General features: G+C 52.5%; 1 protein-coding gene across 47 annotated transcripts in view; it reads left to right on the top strand.

The window, feature by feature from the left end:
* The window catches only part of LOC110471980 (nucleolar pre-ribosomal-associated protein 1-like), a 343,573-nt gene that overhangs the window by 2,817 nt on the left and 325,501 nt on the right, over positions 1-15,255 (top strand). For 18 of the 47 annotated variants that reach the window (XR_014949506.1, XR_014949505.1, XR_014949487.1 and 15 more), the window contains exons 3-9: positions 1,160-1,293; positions 2,252-4,831; positions 5,319-5,914; positions 8,709-8,879; positions 9,831-11,547; positions 11,726-11,775; positions 12,982-13,105. Coding sequence is in view for 4 of the 47 variants with exons in the window: in XM_085557144.1 (XP_085413270.1) it covers positions 1,263-1,293; positions 2,252-2,448; positions 2,988-3,218 (459 nt within the window). In the remaining 43 variants the exon portion in view is untranslated. The other 29 variants (XM_085557144.1, XM_085557143.1, XR_014949499.1 and 26 more) reach the window with 28 other exon arrangements.

Genomic DNA, 15,255 nt, shown 5'->3' with positions numbered 1-15,255 from the left:
CCAGCCCCCCCAAACAGAGATCACCGGTTTGTCAGAGTTTGTCTGTCAGTAAATCAACCCCTAAGGCAAAATCTGACCTAACAAAGGCTCTGGCCAGAGAGCAAAAAGAAGTTTAGGCAACTCTAACAAAAGAAAAATGAAACAAAGAAAATAAGCAAATTTAGAACTAGCAGCAGAACTAGCTTATCCTATAATTTTTTAGCAGCAAGCGAGCAAAAGGTTAACAGCTCAAATTACACCGTTAGATTAAAAATTGTCACAGTTGCAAGCTACAGTGAGTCAGTTTAGAGTAACTAATAAACCAACTAAGCAAATATTAAATTATATTTAGAGTACTAATATATTGCTACCAAAAAATTATAAAAGTCTTGCTAAACTTATTTTCTCACCGCATCAGAAACTTTTATTTAGTGCACACTAGCAAGCAGAAGTTAATAAAGCTGTAGCTATGCAAAAGCAGCCTAAAGATCCTCTTCACAAAGTAAGTATAGATAAATTGATAAGCTTAAGACCATATTTTCGCACTGAGGCGCAAGCTATGCTAAAACCTAAAAAATGTCAAAAGGCAATGCAACTAACTCAACGAGCTATAGATCAAGTAAAAGACCCAAGAAGTTTACCAACATATATAAAAATTAACCAAAAAAGTATAAAACTTTTAAAGCATTTATTAATAAAGCAACAACAGCAATTAAAAAGACTAGTGCCTAAGTTTATACGTAAATCATTATTAAAGCAGTATGCTTTACAAAATTGTAATACTTCTACAAGAAGTATACTAAATACATTAAAAACTAATTAAACTATAAAAAATACACTAAAAAGGATAACTACTATACCAACAAAGCAACAAACATTTTTAGTTAAAACTATTAAAATACTAAAGGAAAAGTTACAAAAGCAAGCAAAAGCATCACAAACACAAGAGTTAACTGCTCTTACAGCCCTCCAAACACCAGTAACAACCCAAGAAAGTCCTCACGGCGGCCGTATAAAATGTTTCCATTTTGGTGGGGTTTTTTGTTTGTTTTGTTTGTTTTTGGGGTTTTTTTTGGGAACTAAAAAGATACCTTGTGTTTCTGGAATGTTGCATTCTACCTCTGTTGTTTTCCCAGTTAGTATGGATCCTCTGCTTACATTTTTTTCCTTCACTTATTAGATGTCGTGGATGTGCTGGCTGTTCTGATGGAGGGCAGTGGTGGCTTAGATGAAGAAATTTGGTTCTCTTAAATGTTGTCCCTGCTGCATTAGAAGCCAGGAATATGCTGTTGCTTCAGTCTGAAAACGGAACAGGTACAGGATTTTTTTTATGTTTTATGTGTCATTTCTAGCAGTGGAGTGAAAGCGGCATCATTTCTACCCTCTTGTTATAACTTTTTACCATTTATAATTTTTTACCTTGAGGCATTTTATTATCTTCCCTGCAAGCAGAAGGAGGTGCAGATTCATGGTGCTTTGTGCTCAAGAGGGGCATTGAAGCTCTGTAGGTGCTTCTGCCCTTTTTCCCTGACCCTGAAGAGAAGGGACACTGTCCCTGCATGGACAGTCTTGGTCTGGAAGTAGCTGGCCTCAGTAACACAGCGTTTTAAGGGCAGAGTGTGGTGATCAGGAGAGGAAGGTGGTTCCCGTGCCTATGGGCAGCTCTTCCCGAGAGCAGGGAGAGAGGTCTGCCTTGTTAAGTAGGAAGTGGATGCGTTTCCTAAAGAAAACTTCAGAAATTAAGCTCCAGGGGCAAATACTGCGAGGTTCTACCACCTACTTGAGGACATCCTTAAAACCACCGGGACATCAGCAGGGCTTGGAGCAGGACTGGCCAACCCCAGAGCACCTCACGAAGCCCTCTGTGTGTATGTGGCAGTCGAGAAGCACCTGGGGGGTGCTGAAAGTCCCAGTTCTGAGAGAAAATTCTGTTTAACTTGTACACGTTGGCTGGGTGTGCCCCCCCAGTACAGCCGGGGTCTTCTCTGAGGTGGTGCCTGGCAGGGTCTCTGCCTGTTAAGGGCCGGGCGTGTGTTTAGCACAACACGGTGAAGGTGGATTATTTGCTTCAGCAAGAGCTGATGATGTCTGGAGGGTTTTTCAGGTACCTCAGCGGCCAGGAGCATGTGTCTAGGTCACTAGGAACACTTTTTGATCTCGTTCAGTTCTTTTCTGCGTGAGGCTCTGTGGGCTGCTGGCAAGGCCCAAAGTAAGAAAGGTTGCCCCAGTGTCCGTGCTCATGTCAATAGTTTAATTTATTTGGCTTTTCTAGGAGCAGATGATGTGGAGTACCTTGGTGCTGTTTTCACTGGCCTCCTGCACTCTCTGAGAGAACCCCTTGCTCCCTGCGTGGCGTTCCAGCTCTGTGTCAAAGATCCCAAGTCCCTGAAAGCTGCTAAGTATCCTCAGCTCTACCAGTTTAACCTATACTGTAGACTCTGGATGCCCAAGCAGTCCCAGGAACCTGTGGTATGGAATCCCTGAAGTCACTGAATTCTTGAGCCAGTATTCCTATAAAATCCTCACAGTTGACAGAGGTAACATTTCCATCAGAAACAGTGTTTTTATTGAGGAGGTAATTCTGCATCTCTTGTTGATCGTGCTGGGGACACATGTTTGCTCCAGGGCTTTTCTCTGATGGCACAAGAGGTCTCTGTGGTGTTTGGGAGGCGATGCCAGGGCTCAGGGCTCATACAGAGACTCCTCACCGGGCACAGCAGAGCCTGGTGTGCGCTGTGGCCTCTGTTTACAGCACCTGGAGTTCCCCCAGGTGGGTGGAGGATCACAGGCCCCTGGGCTGGGTTTGGTGAGTTTTTCTCAGCTCAGCAGTGTGAACACTCCAGATGCCCCTGGGGACACTGCTGGGCAGCTCTGTTCTAGCAGGACTGCACGCTTGTGTTCCCAGAGCTTCAGTTCAGAGCTCATCTCAAAACAAAGGTGGCTGAAGAGATTTTTGTTTCATGTTTATCACTGTTTTTCTCCTCTGCTTTTTGTTTCACTTTAAACAGTTTGAAAACCACAAGGAGTTAAGCCAAGGGCCTCCTGTGGCACCGGATTCTGAATTTGCCACTTTGCTGAAGGGAGCCTGGGAGAGAGGAAGCAGTACCTTCCTGGAAGATGGTGTTCAGACAAAGTGGAGAGATTTGGCTTCCCGGCTCCCCCCACCTGAGCAGCTTTTGTTGGGAGTAAAGCACGTGCTGCTGTACCCGAAATCCACAGTAGAGAACTTCAGCAGATAATACTGCAGTTATGCTTGGTGTACTTTATGGCACAAGTTACAAATGACTTGACTGCTAAAACTTAGGTTCCAGTGCTGTAGCTCTTTTTCCTCGACTCGGCTCCAAGGCTATGCAGCACCATACAAAACTGCACCTAATTTGTAAACAAACGTCAGTTGTTCTGATTATTGAAGCCGGGCTTTATTCAGTTGAATTTCGGGTGTGTGCTGCGCCCAGGTCCTTTGTACAAATAGGGTATGGAGGGTGGGGGAACCAGAACTGCACATTCCTTGTGATATGTATGGGATTTTGGGGGGGTTAAATAAAAAGGAGATGCAAAATGAGGGAATTGCTTTTAGATGTAACTATTCTTGTCCTAAAGGAGCAAGTGTGTGTGTGGTGAAAGAGCCGCAAGCCTTTAGGGGCTGCAGTTTGTGTGCCCTGTGCTGAGGTGCCCTGAGGAAATGTGTGAGCCGGAGGGAGCCGAGGCCGGGCGGAGGGAGCCGAGCTGTGGGAATGGGCGAATGGAGGCGGGTGCGGGCGGGAATAGCCGAGCGTGGCCGAAAGCGGCCGAAAGGGCCCGAGGAGGCGAGCGGAGCCGAGCTTTGCCGAGTTCAGCCGAGGCGAGCCGAGCTTTGCCGAAGAGGCGAATGCGGCCGGAAATAGCCGAGCGTGGCCGAAAGTAGCCGAAGCTGGCCGAGGAGCCGAGTCCAGCCGAACGGAGCCGAGCTCTGCCGAGCGCAGCAGCCCGGGCGGGGCTGAGCCGGGGCGGAGCCGGGGCGCCGGGAGGATCCCCTCCTGTCCCTCTCTCTACCGCTCCATCCTCCTGCCCGTGTTCAGTTACCTCTCTTTCCCCCGTTTCCGTGTCCCCCACAAACCCGGCTCCTTCCTATCCTGTCCCTGCCCCGCTACTCCGTTCCATTCCCCCTCTCTCCCTCCTCTGTGCCCCGTCCCTCTTCCCTCCCCTGCCGGCCTTTAAATCCGAATTATAAATCCGAATGTGAATATAAATAATACAAAAATGAAATACATTGAAATGCAGTTTAAAAGAAAAGGTTTTTTTCTTTTGTTTCTTGTTGGGTTAGAGGCAGGGGTTTTTTTTGTTGGCGTTCTTTTCCGCGCGAGATGTTTCGGGGCATTTGCAACCGAGGACGTTCCGCAGGGGACGGCGCCCGTTCTTTTTGCCGCCTGCCCCGCCCGCGGCCCCGAGGCGAGCGGCGGCCCCCGGCGGTGGCGTGCGGCAGTGCTGCCGCCTTGTGGACAGAAAGGGGTACTGCAGCCCCCCAGCCAGCGCCCTGCAAAACCCGCCGAGACGGGGCGGGAGGGGCGAGGGGAGGGAGCGAGCGGCGAGCGGGGCGGTGTCTGTGAGTGAGGGGAGGGCTGGAGGCGGCTCCGCGGCGCCGGGGATGGCGGCGGCGCGAGCGGCTTCCTGTCCCACGCCGGCCGCCGGCCGTACGAGAACGCTTTGAGTCTTTCTGTCCCTCTCCAGACGCCGTCCGTACCATAACGAATTTGATACTTTCTGTCCCTGTCCGGCCGCCGTCCGTACGAAAATGCTTTTAAGCTTCCTGTCCCTCTCCGGACGCCGTCCGTACCACAACGCATTTGAGTATTTTTGTCCCTGTACAGCCACCGTGCGTACCACAACGCATTTTAGGATTTCTGTCCCTCTCTAGACGCCGTCCGTCCGAGAACGCAGTTGAGGCTTTTTATCCCTCCGAGGCCGCCGTCCGTACCGGAACGCCTTCTGCATTTCTGTCTCGCGCCGGCCGTCGTCCTCCACGTGTCGCGAGCCCGGCGCCGCCGTGATGGCGGAGGGCGGTGGGACCGGGCCCGGGCTCGCCCTGGAGGCGCTGCTGGAGATGGGATTCGGGACCCGGCGCGCGCGAGGGCGGCGGCACCGCTGGGACACCGAAGGAGTGCCGGGGACAGCGGGGGAGGGCGGGCGGGAGCAGCCGGAGGGGACCCGGTAACGGCACCGGGACCGGGAATGGGATTATTGGGGGGGTGGGGGGGCGGGGGTAGACACGGAAAGGCCCCGGAGACTCCGGGACTCCCGGGACGCCTCAGGACCCTCCCGGGAACCCCGCAAAAATAACCGGGAGCCCCCCGGTCCCGCAGGGCGAAGGCGCTGGCGCTGACCGGGAACCGGGGAGTGGAAGCGGCCATGGACTGGTGAGAGGGGGACCCCAAAAACACCCCCGGGACCCCCAAAGAAACCCAGCGGGATCCCCGAAAAACAGCCCCGGGACCACCAAAGAAACCCAACGGGATCCCCCAAAAACAGCCTCGGGAATCCAAAAATTCCCTTCAGGAGCCCCAAAAATCCCCCTGGGACCCCCAAAATTCCATTCGGAACCCCAAAACCCTCTCGTTGTTATAAATTGTGACACGGCAATTTGAAGTGTCTTAATCCAATAAAGCAATTTTATTGAAAATAGCAAGCGAGTAAGGCAGGCAAAGCACAGCGCTGGGTTGGGACAGAACACAAAATGTTCTGTCCCAACCTTCCTTTTATCCCCCCCCTTCTCCTTGCAGGCGTGACTCTCCAGATGTAGTCTGAGTCTGGTCGTTGTGATAGCTTCTAAGTCTCTTCTTTTGAGATACAGCAAGCAGACCAGATACATGCACCCAGGACTCTAATCTCAACCTCCTTATCACCTTGTAAGCAAATAAGCATTTCAAAGACACACCAGTACATTCTTATGCAAACCAAGGTAATCGAGCATATCACAGTGAACAAATGATCTTCCACTTATCTCATCGTGATCCCCAAAAACCTCCTGAGACCCCCAAAATTCCCTTCAGGACCCTAACCCCCCCCCAGGACCCCAAAATTTTACTCGGGACCCCCAAAATTCTTCCCAAAACCCCCCCCCTGAGATCCCCAAAATTCTCCCCAGGAATGCAAAACCCACCCCAGGATGCCCAAAATTCCCTTTGGGACTCCAAAAACCCCCCTGAGACCCCCAAAATTCCCATCAGGGTCCCCAAAATTCCTCCTGTAACCCCCAAAAACCCCCTGAGACCTCCAGAATATCCCTTCAGGACCCCAAAACCCCCCAGGACCTTCAAAAATCTATTTGGGACCCGCAAAATTTCTCCCAAAAACACCCTGGGACCCGCAAAATTCCCATCAGGGTCCCCAAAATTCCTCCTGGGACGCCCAAAAGCCTTCTGAGACCCCCAGAATTCTCTTCAGGAACCCAAAAACCCCCCAGGACCCCCAAAATTCTACTCGGGACCCCCAAAATTTCTACCAAAAACACCCTGAGACCCCCAAAATTCTCCCCAGGACTCCAAAACCCCCCCTGGGACTCCCAAAATTCCCTTTGGGACCCCAAAAAACACCCTGAGACCTGCAAAATTCCCATCAGGGTCCCCAAAATTCCTCCTGGGACCCCCAAAAGCCCCCTGAGACCCCCAGAATTCTCTTCAGGAACCCAAAAACCCCCCAGGACCCCCAAAATTCTACTCGGGCCCCCCAAAATTCCTACCAAAAACACCCTGAGACCCCCAAAATTCTCCCCAGGACTCCAAAACTCCCCCTGGGATGCCCAAAATTACCTTCAGGACCCCAAAACACCCCCCAGGACCTGCAAATTTCCCTTTAGGACCCCTGAAATTCCTCCTGGGACGCCCAAAAGCCCCCTGAAACCCCCAGAATTCTTTTTAGGAACCCAAAACCCCACCCAGGACCCCCAAAATTTTACTCAGGACCCCCAAAATTCCTCCCAAAAACCCCCTGAGACCCCCAAAATTCTCCCCAGTGCTCCAAAACTCCCCCTGGGACTCCCAAAATTCCCTTTGGGACCCCAAAAACCACCCTGAGACCCGCAAAATTCCCATCAGGGTCCCCAAAATTCCTCCTGGGACCCCCAAAAGGCCTCCTGAGACCCCCAGAATTGTTTCAGGACCCCAAAACCCCCCCAGGACCTTCAAAATTCTATTCGGGACCCCCAAAATTCCTCCCAAAAACCACCCGAGATCCCCAGAATTCTCCCCAATGCTCCAAAACTCCCCCTGGGACGCCCAAAATTCCCTTTGGGACCCCAAAAACCACCCTGAGACCCGCAAAATTCTCATCATGGTCCCCAAAATTCCTCCAGGGACCCCCAAAAGCCCCCTGAGACCCGCAGAATTCTCTTCCGGAACCCAAAACCCCCACCAGGGCCCCCAAAATTCTACTCGGGACCCCCAAAATTCCTCCCAAAAACCCCCTGAGACCCCCAAAATTCTCCCCAGGACTCCAAAACCCCCCCTGGGACGCCCAAAATTACCTTCAGGACCCCAAAACATCACCCAGGACCTCCAAATATCCCTTTAGTACCCCTAAAATTCCTCCTGGGACCCCAAAAACTCTCTGAGACCCCCAAAGTTCTCCCCAGGACTCCAAAATCCCCCCTGGGATGCCCAAAATTCCCTTTGGGACCCCAAAACACCCACCAGGACCTGCAAATTTCCCTTTAGGACCCCTGAAATTCCTCCTGGGACCCCAAAAACTTCCTGAGAGCCCCCCAAAAACCTCTCCAGGACCTTAAAACCCCCCCTGGGACCCCCAAAATTCCCATCAGGGTCCCCGAAATTCCTCCTGGGACCCGCAAAAACTCCCTGAGACCCCAGATTGCTCTTCACGACTCCCCAAAAATATCTGACACCCCAAAATTCGTCCTGGGATGCCCCAAAGGCCTTCCACAATCCCCCAGGACCCCCCCCCCCCCCCACTTTAGGGTTAGGGTTAGGGTTAGGGTTAGGGTTAGTTGGCCGTTAGGGTTAGGGTTAGGGTTAGGGGTTAGGGTTAGGGTTAAGGTTAGGGTTAGGGTTAGGGGTTAGGGTTAGCGGTTAGGGGTTAGGGTTAGGGTTAGGGTTAGGGTTAGGGTTTGGGTTAGGGTTAGGGTTAGGGTCAGGTTAGGGTTAGGGTCAGGGTTAGGGTTAGGGTCAGGGTCAGGGTCAGGTAATTTTTGATGTGGTTGTGCCACTTGAACAGTATTTGAAATCTCTCTTCGTGTTCTTGCAGCAGCATTTTCGAACCACAATGGAAATTTAGCCCTTCTGCCTGGGGCTGCTCACAGAATCATGGAATCCCAGAAGGGTTTGGATGGGAAGGCACCTTTATTTAAAGCTCGTCCCGTTCCACCCCTGCCATGGGCAGGGACACCTTCCACCATGCCAGGGTGCTCCAAGCCCTGTCCAGCCTGGCCTTGGACACTTCCAGGGATCCGGGGGCAGCCACAGCTTCTGTGGGCAACCTGTGCTGGACAGCAGCTTTGAAAGGCAGAGTGAAGTACAGCTGGGATTTTTGTGCTGCCCTTAACATTGTATTGCCTGGCAAATGTGCATTTGGGGGTTTTTGGTTTTTTTTTTTTTAGTTTTTTTGGGTGGTTTTTTTTTTTTTTTTCATTTTTTTGTGACTGAAAAGCTACCTTGTGTTCCTGGAATGTTGCATTCTACCTCTGTTGTTTTCCCAGTTAGTCTGGATCCTCTGCTTACATTTTTTCCTTCGCTTATTAGATGTCGTGGATATGCTGGCTGTTCTGATGGAGGGCAGTGATGGCTTAGATGAAGGAATTGTGTTCTCTTTGAATGAAGACGTGATTATCCAAACATTTCCCTTCAGTGCTGTTGTCCCTGCTGCATTAGCAGCCAGGAATATGCTGTTGTTTCAGTCTGAAAACGGAACAGGTACAGGTTTTTTTATGTTTTATGTGTCATTTCTAGCAGTGGAGTGAAAGCGGCATCATTTCTACCCTCTTGTAATAATTTTTTACCATTTATCATTTTTTACCTTGAGACATTTTATTATCTTCCCTGCAGGCCGCAGGAGGTTCAGATTCACGGTACTTTGTGCTCAGGAGGGGCATTGAAGCTCTGTAGGTGCTTCTGCCCTTTTTCCCTGACCCTGAAGAGAAGGGACACTGTCCCTGCATGGACAGTCTTGGTCTGGAAGTAGCTGGCCTCAGTAACACAGCGTTTTAAGGGCAGAGCGTGGCGATCAGGAGAGGAAGGTGGTTCCCGTGCCTGTGGGCAGCTCTTCCCGAGAGCAGGGAGAGGGGTCTGCATTGTTAAGTAGGAAGTGGGTGCGTTTCCCAAGGAAAACTTCAGAAATTAAGCTCCAGGGGCAAACACTGTGAGGTTCTACCACCTCCTTGAGGACATCCTTAAAACCACCGGGGCATCAGCAGGGCTTGGAGCAGGACTGGCCAACCCCAGAGCACCTCACGAAGCCCTCTGTGTGTCTGTGGCAGTCGAGTAGCACCTGGGGGGTGCTGAAAGTCCCAGTTCTGAGAGAAAATTCTGTTTAACTCGTACACGTTGGCTGGGTGTGTCCCCCCAGTACAGCTCAGTTCTTCTCTGAGGCGGTGCCTGGCAGGGTCTCTCCCTGTTAAGGGCTGGGCGTGTTTTTGGCACAACACGGTGAAGGTGGATTATTTGCTTCAGCAAGAGCTGATGATGTCTGGAGGGTTTTTCAGGTTCCTCAGCGGCCAGGAGCACCTGTCTAGGTCACTAGGAACACTTTTTGATCTCGTTCAGTTCTTTTCTGTGTGAGGCTCTGTGGGCTGCTGGCAAGGCCCAAAGTAAGGAAGGTTGCCCCAGTGTCTGTGCTCATGTCAATAGTTTATTTGGCTTTTCTAGGAGCAGACGTCGTGGAGGCCCTTGGTGCTGTTTTCACTGGCCTCCTGCACTCTCTGAGAGAACCCGTTGCTCCCTGCGTGGCGTTCCAGCTCTGTGACAAAGCTGCTAAGTATCCTCAGCTCTACCAGTTTAACCAATACTATAGGCTCTGGATGCCCAAGCAGTCCCAGGAACCTGTGGTATGGAATCCCTGAAGTCACTGAATTCTTGAGCCAGTATTCCTATAAAATCCTCGCAGTTGACAGAGGTAACATTTCCATCAGAAACAGTGTTTTTATTGAGGAGGTAATTCTGCATCTCTTGTTGATCGTGCTGGGGACACACGTTTGCTCCAGGGCTTTTCTCTGTTGACACAAGAGGTCTCTGTGGTGTTTGGGACGCGATGCCAGGGCTCAGGGCTCATACAGAGACTCCTCACTGGGCACAGCAGAGCCTGGTGTGTGCTGTGGCCTCTGTTTACAGCGCCCGGAGTTCCCCCGGGTGGGTGGAGGATAACAGGCCCCTGGGCTGGGTTTGGTGAGTTTTTCTCAGCTCAGCAGTGTGAACACTCCAGATGCCCCTGGGGACACTGCTGGACAGCATCCATCCACTCTCTCCATCCACTCATTTGTGCCCAGGAATGTAGGAAACTCTGACTGGGGACGGGCAGTAGTTTTGAAAATCATGCCCTAGCCTTTTTCTCTAGGAACGAACCAAGAGAGTGCCCTGAAAGCACCGGAGGGGCTGCAGGGGCTGAAGGGAACAGAAAGGGCTTCCGGCACCTTTTGCCTCCGTTCTCTGCCATTCCCCAAAAGGCGTCGCAGTCCTGGAAGAGGTGTTTGTCATGCAGCCTGCCAAAATAAAGACCTGTAAAATCCTAGCTCTGCCTTTTGTTTAACGTGTTCTTACTTCCTATTTATGTCATCACAGAAAGCAAGGAAGGAAGAAATGTGACTGGTTCCCACTATTGCTCCGTGCAGGCATTTTTAAAGGCTGCTGTACTTCTGTCCTCTTTTTCCACTCCAACCTTGACTTTTCCCCTCCTTTTTCGAGGTCTGCTGCTTTGGGTGTCCCAGGCAGGGCTGGGTTCCTCGGCAGGGGTCTTAGGAGTTGGTGCAGATTCTGCTTTTTGCCATGGTGTATCAAAGTGTGCCAGCAAAAGGACTGTTTTCTCCAGGGGAAAGCTTTCTCTCAATGACCATCAATGCATGTATGTGTTTTAATCGTGTAACCAGGTGCATTAAGAAAAGCCGACACCTGTAGCAGATTTGTGTTGGATCAGTGTCTGTGAGAAGTGGGCTGTGTGCTGGAGACGGAGAGACGCTGTTGGAGAGTGGCAACAGTGGCAGGTGTGAGTTGTTAAGATGATGAGGGCTCAGAGCAGGCACAGGTGTGAGTTGTTAAGATGATGAGGGCTCAGAGCAGCCACAGGTGTGAGTTGTTAAGATGATGAGGGCTCAGAGCAGCCACAGGTGTGAGCTGTCAGGATGATGACGAGGGGCGTGTCCTGCCAGGGGGAGGTTATTTAACGGTGGGGGTTTGCCTCAGCCAGGTTTTGCACGGAGCTGCTGGAGAAGAGGAGTTTGTGGGGGGCTCCCGGGGCTGTCTCCTGGAAGGACGGTGGGCACTTTGGACAGGGTCCGGGGAATCCCCTGGATACACGCTTGGATACGTGGAACATTGCTCAAAGGAGGAGCTGAGGGACAAACCTTTGTGCCGAGAAGCAGCAGCCAAGCAGGTGAGCCGGTGCGCTTTTATAACGGGGACTTTTCCCCTTTCCCTTTGAAATTTCGTCATCCTGAGGTTGAATTGGAGGGGGCAGTCCTGTTGTCCCCCCTCTTAAGGGGTTTGGACTGAGGTAAAAAGCCCCCTTTTGCCATCATTTGAGGCAAGCCGCTTCTTTTCTGTTCTTCTAGGGGACGCAGTTGAAGGGGAGCGCACATTTCTTTTCCCTTGTTGGGGTGAGGTGAGCGCCGGAGCGTGGCGTCAGTGTCGGGGCTGCAGAGGAAGGGAGCTGCAGCCGTGGCAGCGCTGGCAGGGCGGGGATCGGGCTGTGCCGCTGCATTCGGGGCGCTTCTTCTGCCCCCGGCCCGGCAGCGAAGGGTCCGGCGCGGAGCCCTGCCGGCAGTGCCGGGGCTGGCCGGGGCGGAAGGGGAGCTGGACGCGGCTGGGCTGCCGCGGGCCCGCCGGAGCCGCGCCGGTGCGAGCCGTGCGGAGCCGAGCGGAGCTTTGGCCGGGCCGGCGGGCGGGGGAGGCGGCGCAGGCGCCGCGCCGGTGCCGCCGCTCCGTCCGCTCCGGGCGCGGGGCTCAGGCGCCGCCGGGGCCCCCCGGGCCCGGTGCCGGCCCCGCCGGGCCGGGGGCAGCGGGCGGGGGTCTGCCGGCGCGGCGCCGCCTCTGCCTGCCGGAGGAGCCGCTTTCCTGCCGGAGCCGCGCTGCGCCCGGGGCCGGGAGCGCGGCTTCGCGTTCTCCAGCCTTCCTCGCTGCGGTGTTTCTTTAGGGTCTCATCAATGTGTTTTAAGGATTTTGGGGCTATTTTTAGAGCTCTTCTAGGAATATTTAGAGATTTTTTTTAAAGGTTCTTTGGGGGTTTTTAGGGGTGTTTTAGGGGCTTTTTAAAGTAGAGTATTTTTATTGTATTTTAAGGGCATTCTGAGGCTATTTTCATGTTTTTGTCGGGGTTTTAAGACATTTTGAAGATGAGGGGTTTTTTAGAGCATTTTTGTGGGTTTTTTAGGGTCTTTTCATGGCATAGAGGCTGAGGGACAGCTTGAGGGTGACAGAGGCTGGGAGCTGAGGGAGGAACAGGGGAGGGGACAGTGAGTGACACAGAGAGATGCTGAGGGGGGCAGGGGCAGCTGGAGGGTGACACAGAGAAGCTGGGGGCTGAGGGGCAGAGGAGAGGGATTAAGGGTGGCACACAGGAGCTGAGGGGCAGCTGAGAGGGGGCTTGAGGGGCAAAGGGGGGTTCGAGGGTGACAGCCAGAGCCTGAGGGCTGGGGGGCTGAGGGAGGGGTCAGGGGTGAAGGGAGAGGGTCTGAGCGCTGGACAGTCCAGTGGGGATCAGGGCTACAGGGTACAGCTTAGGAGGCAAGTTAGGGTACAGGTGTGGCACCCCTCACCCAGCCCTAACCTCACCCTAAGCAGCCTTTTCCCTTTTCCCCCCTAACAACAGCAGCACAGCACAGCAAGCCTGACAGCGAGACCACACCGGAAGCCTCCCAGTGGGACAGGGCAGCGACCCTCGCACCAGGACAACGCCAGAACCCTCAGAGGACAGCAGGACCCACTGCGAAAAGGTAGGGATGACATCTGTGGGCTAGAGAGCAACAGGAAGGGGTTTGGAGGCAGAGCAGGCTTCCTTGAGTGTTTTTTTTTGCAGGGCTATTAGGGGATTTTTGAAGGCTTTCTCTGGCATCTTTTAGAGAATTGTTATACCTTCCTAATGGCTATTTTAGAATTCCTTGGTGTATTTTTAGGGTCAGGATGAGGGTGAGACAGGATGCCCACTGAAAATGTGGAGCATTACTGGAATGCTTTGGGAAGGTGCCAGTGGAGGGCCAGTGGGTAAGGTGCCATGATGCTGGTCTGAAGGTTGAGAATTCTGAGCAAAGCAAAGTGGTTGTGGTTAGGGTTATATGGTGGCAGATTTCCCAAGGAGAAATCCAGCACAGAAAAAATCAAGCCGAAGCTTTGTACTGTCAGATTACAACAGGTATTCGGCATGAAAAAAAATCCCTGAGTACTTGGGGGTTGGAGATGCAAGATGAGGGAAATCCAGTGAGGTTTTGACATTGAGGACGCAAAAGGAAACGTGGGACCTGAAAACCAAGGGGATCGCAGGGCCCTGCCAATGAATGAGGGATATCTACATAGTAAAAGCAAATTCAGAAGCCCAGATTCCTGATGTCAGTTTGTAGGGCTCCCTTGGGTCTATCAGGGCAGCACAAGTTTGAGGTGGGGACAACTTCGGTGTGGGGTGCATCCTTCGATATAAGGATTCTTTGCAGTCAGGGCCAGGGGCCCCTGGGCACATCCTTTTTCCTTTTTCCCTGGGAAAGAAAACTCAGCAGTCCAGGTTCCTGATGTCAGTTTGTAGGGCTGCCTTGGGTCTATCAGGGCAGCACAAGTTTGAGGTGGGGACAACTTCGGTGTGGGGTCCATCCTTCGATATAAGGATTTTTTGCAGTCAGGCCCCAGTCCAGGGCCAGGAGCCCCTGGGCACATCCTTTTTCCATTTTCCCTGGGAAAGAAAACTCAGCAGTCCAGGTTCCTGATGTCAGTTTGTAGGGCTGCCTTGGGTCTATCAGGGCAGCACAAGTTTGAGGTGGGGACAACTTCGGTGTGGGGTCCATCCTTCGATATAAGGATTCTTTGCAGTCAGGGCCAGGGGCCCCTGGGCTCATCCTTTTTCCTTTTTCCCTGGGAAAGAAAACTCAGCAGTCCAGGTTCCTGATGTCAGTTTGTAGGGCTCCCTTGGGTCTATCAGGGCAGCACAAGTTTGAGGTGGGGACAACTTCGGTGTGGGGTGCATCCTTCGATATAAGGATTTTTTGCAGTCAGGGCCAGGGGCCCAGGGCCAGGGGCCCCTGGGCACATCCTTTTTCCATTTTCCCTGGGAAAGAAAACTCAGCAGTCCAGGTTCCTGATGTCAGTTTGTAGGGCTCCCTTGGGTCTATCAGGGCAGCACAAGTTTGAGGTGGGGACAACTTCGGTCTGGGGTGCATCCTTCGATATAATGATTCTTTGCAGTCAGGGCCAGGGGTCCCCGGGCACATCCTTTGGCCATTTTCCCTGGGAAAGAAAACTCAGCAGTCCAGGTTCCTGATGTCAGTTTGTAGGGCTCCCTTGGGTCTATCAGGGCAGCACAAGTTTGAGGTGGGGACAACTTCGGTGTGGGGTGCATCCTTCGATATAAGGATTTTTTGCTGTCAGGGCCAGGGGCCCAGGACCAGGGGCCCCTGGGCACATCCTTTTTCCATTTTCCCTGGGAAAGAAAACTCAGCAGTCCAGGTTCCTGATGTCAGTTTGTAGGGCTCCCTTGGGTCTATCAGGGCAGCACAAGTTTGAGGTGGGGACAACTTCGGTGTGGGGTCCATCCTTCGATATAAGGATTCTTTGCAGTCAGGGACAGGGGCCCCCGGGCACATCCTTTTTCCATTTTCCCTGGGAAAGAAAACTCAGCAGTCCAGGTTCCTGATGTCAGTTTGTAGGGCTCCCTTGGGTCTATCAGGGCAGCACAAGTTTGAGGTGGGGACAACTTCGGTGTGGGGTGCATCCTTCGATATAAGGATTCTTTGCAGTCAGGGCCAGGGGCCCCCGGGCACATCCTTTTTCCATTTTCCCTGGGAAAGAAAACTCAGCAGTCCAGGTTCCTGATGTCAGTTTGTAGGGCTGCCTTGGGTCTATCAGGGCAGCACAAGTTTGAGGTGGGGACAGCTTCGGTGTG

The sequence above is a fragment of the Lonchura striata genome, chromosome 19, assembly GCF_050655825.1.
Source record: "Lonchura striata isolate lonStrDom1 chromosome 19, ASM5065582v1, whole genome shotgun sequence".
NCBI lineage: Eukaryota > Metazoa > Chordata > Aves > Passeriformes > Estrildidae > Lonchura > Lonchura striata.
The sequence above is the reverse complement of the archived record's forward strand: the minus strand, read 5'-3'. Positions and strand labels throughout refer to the sequence as shown.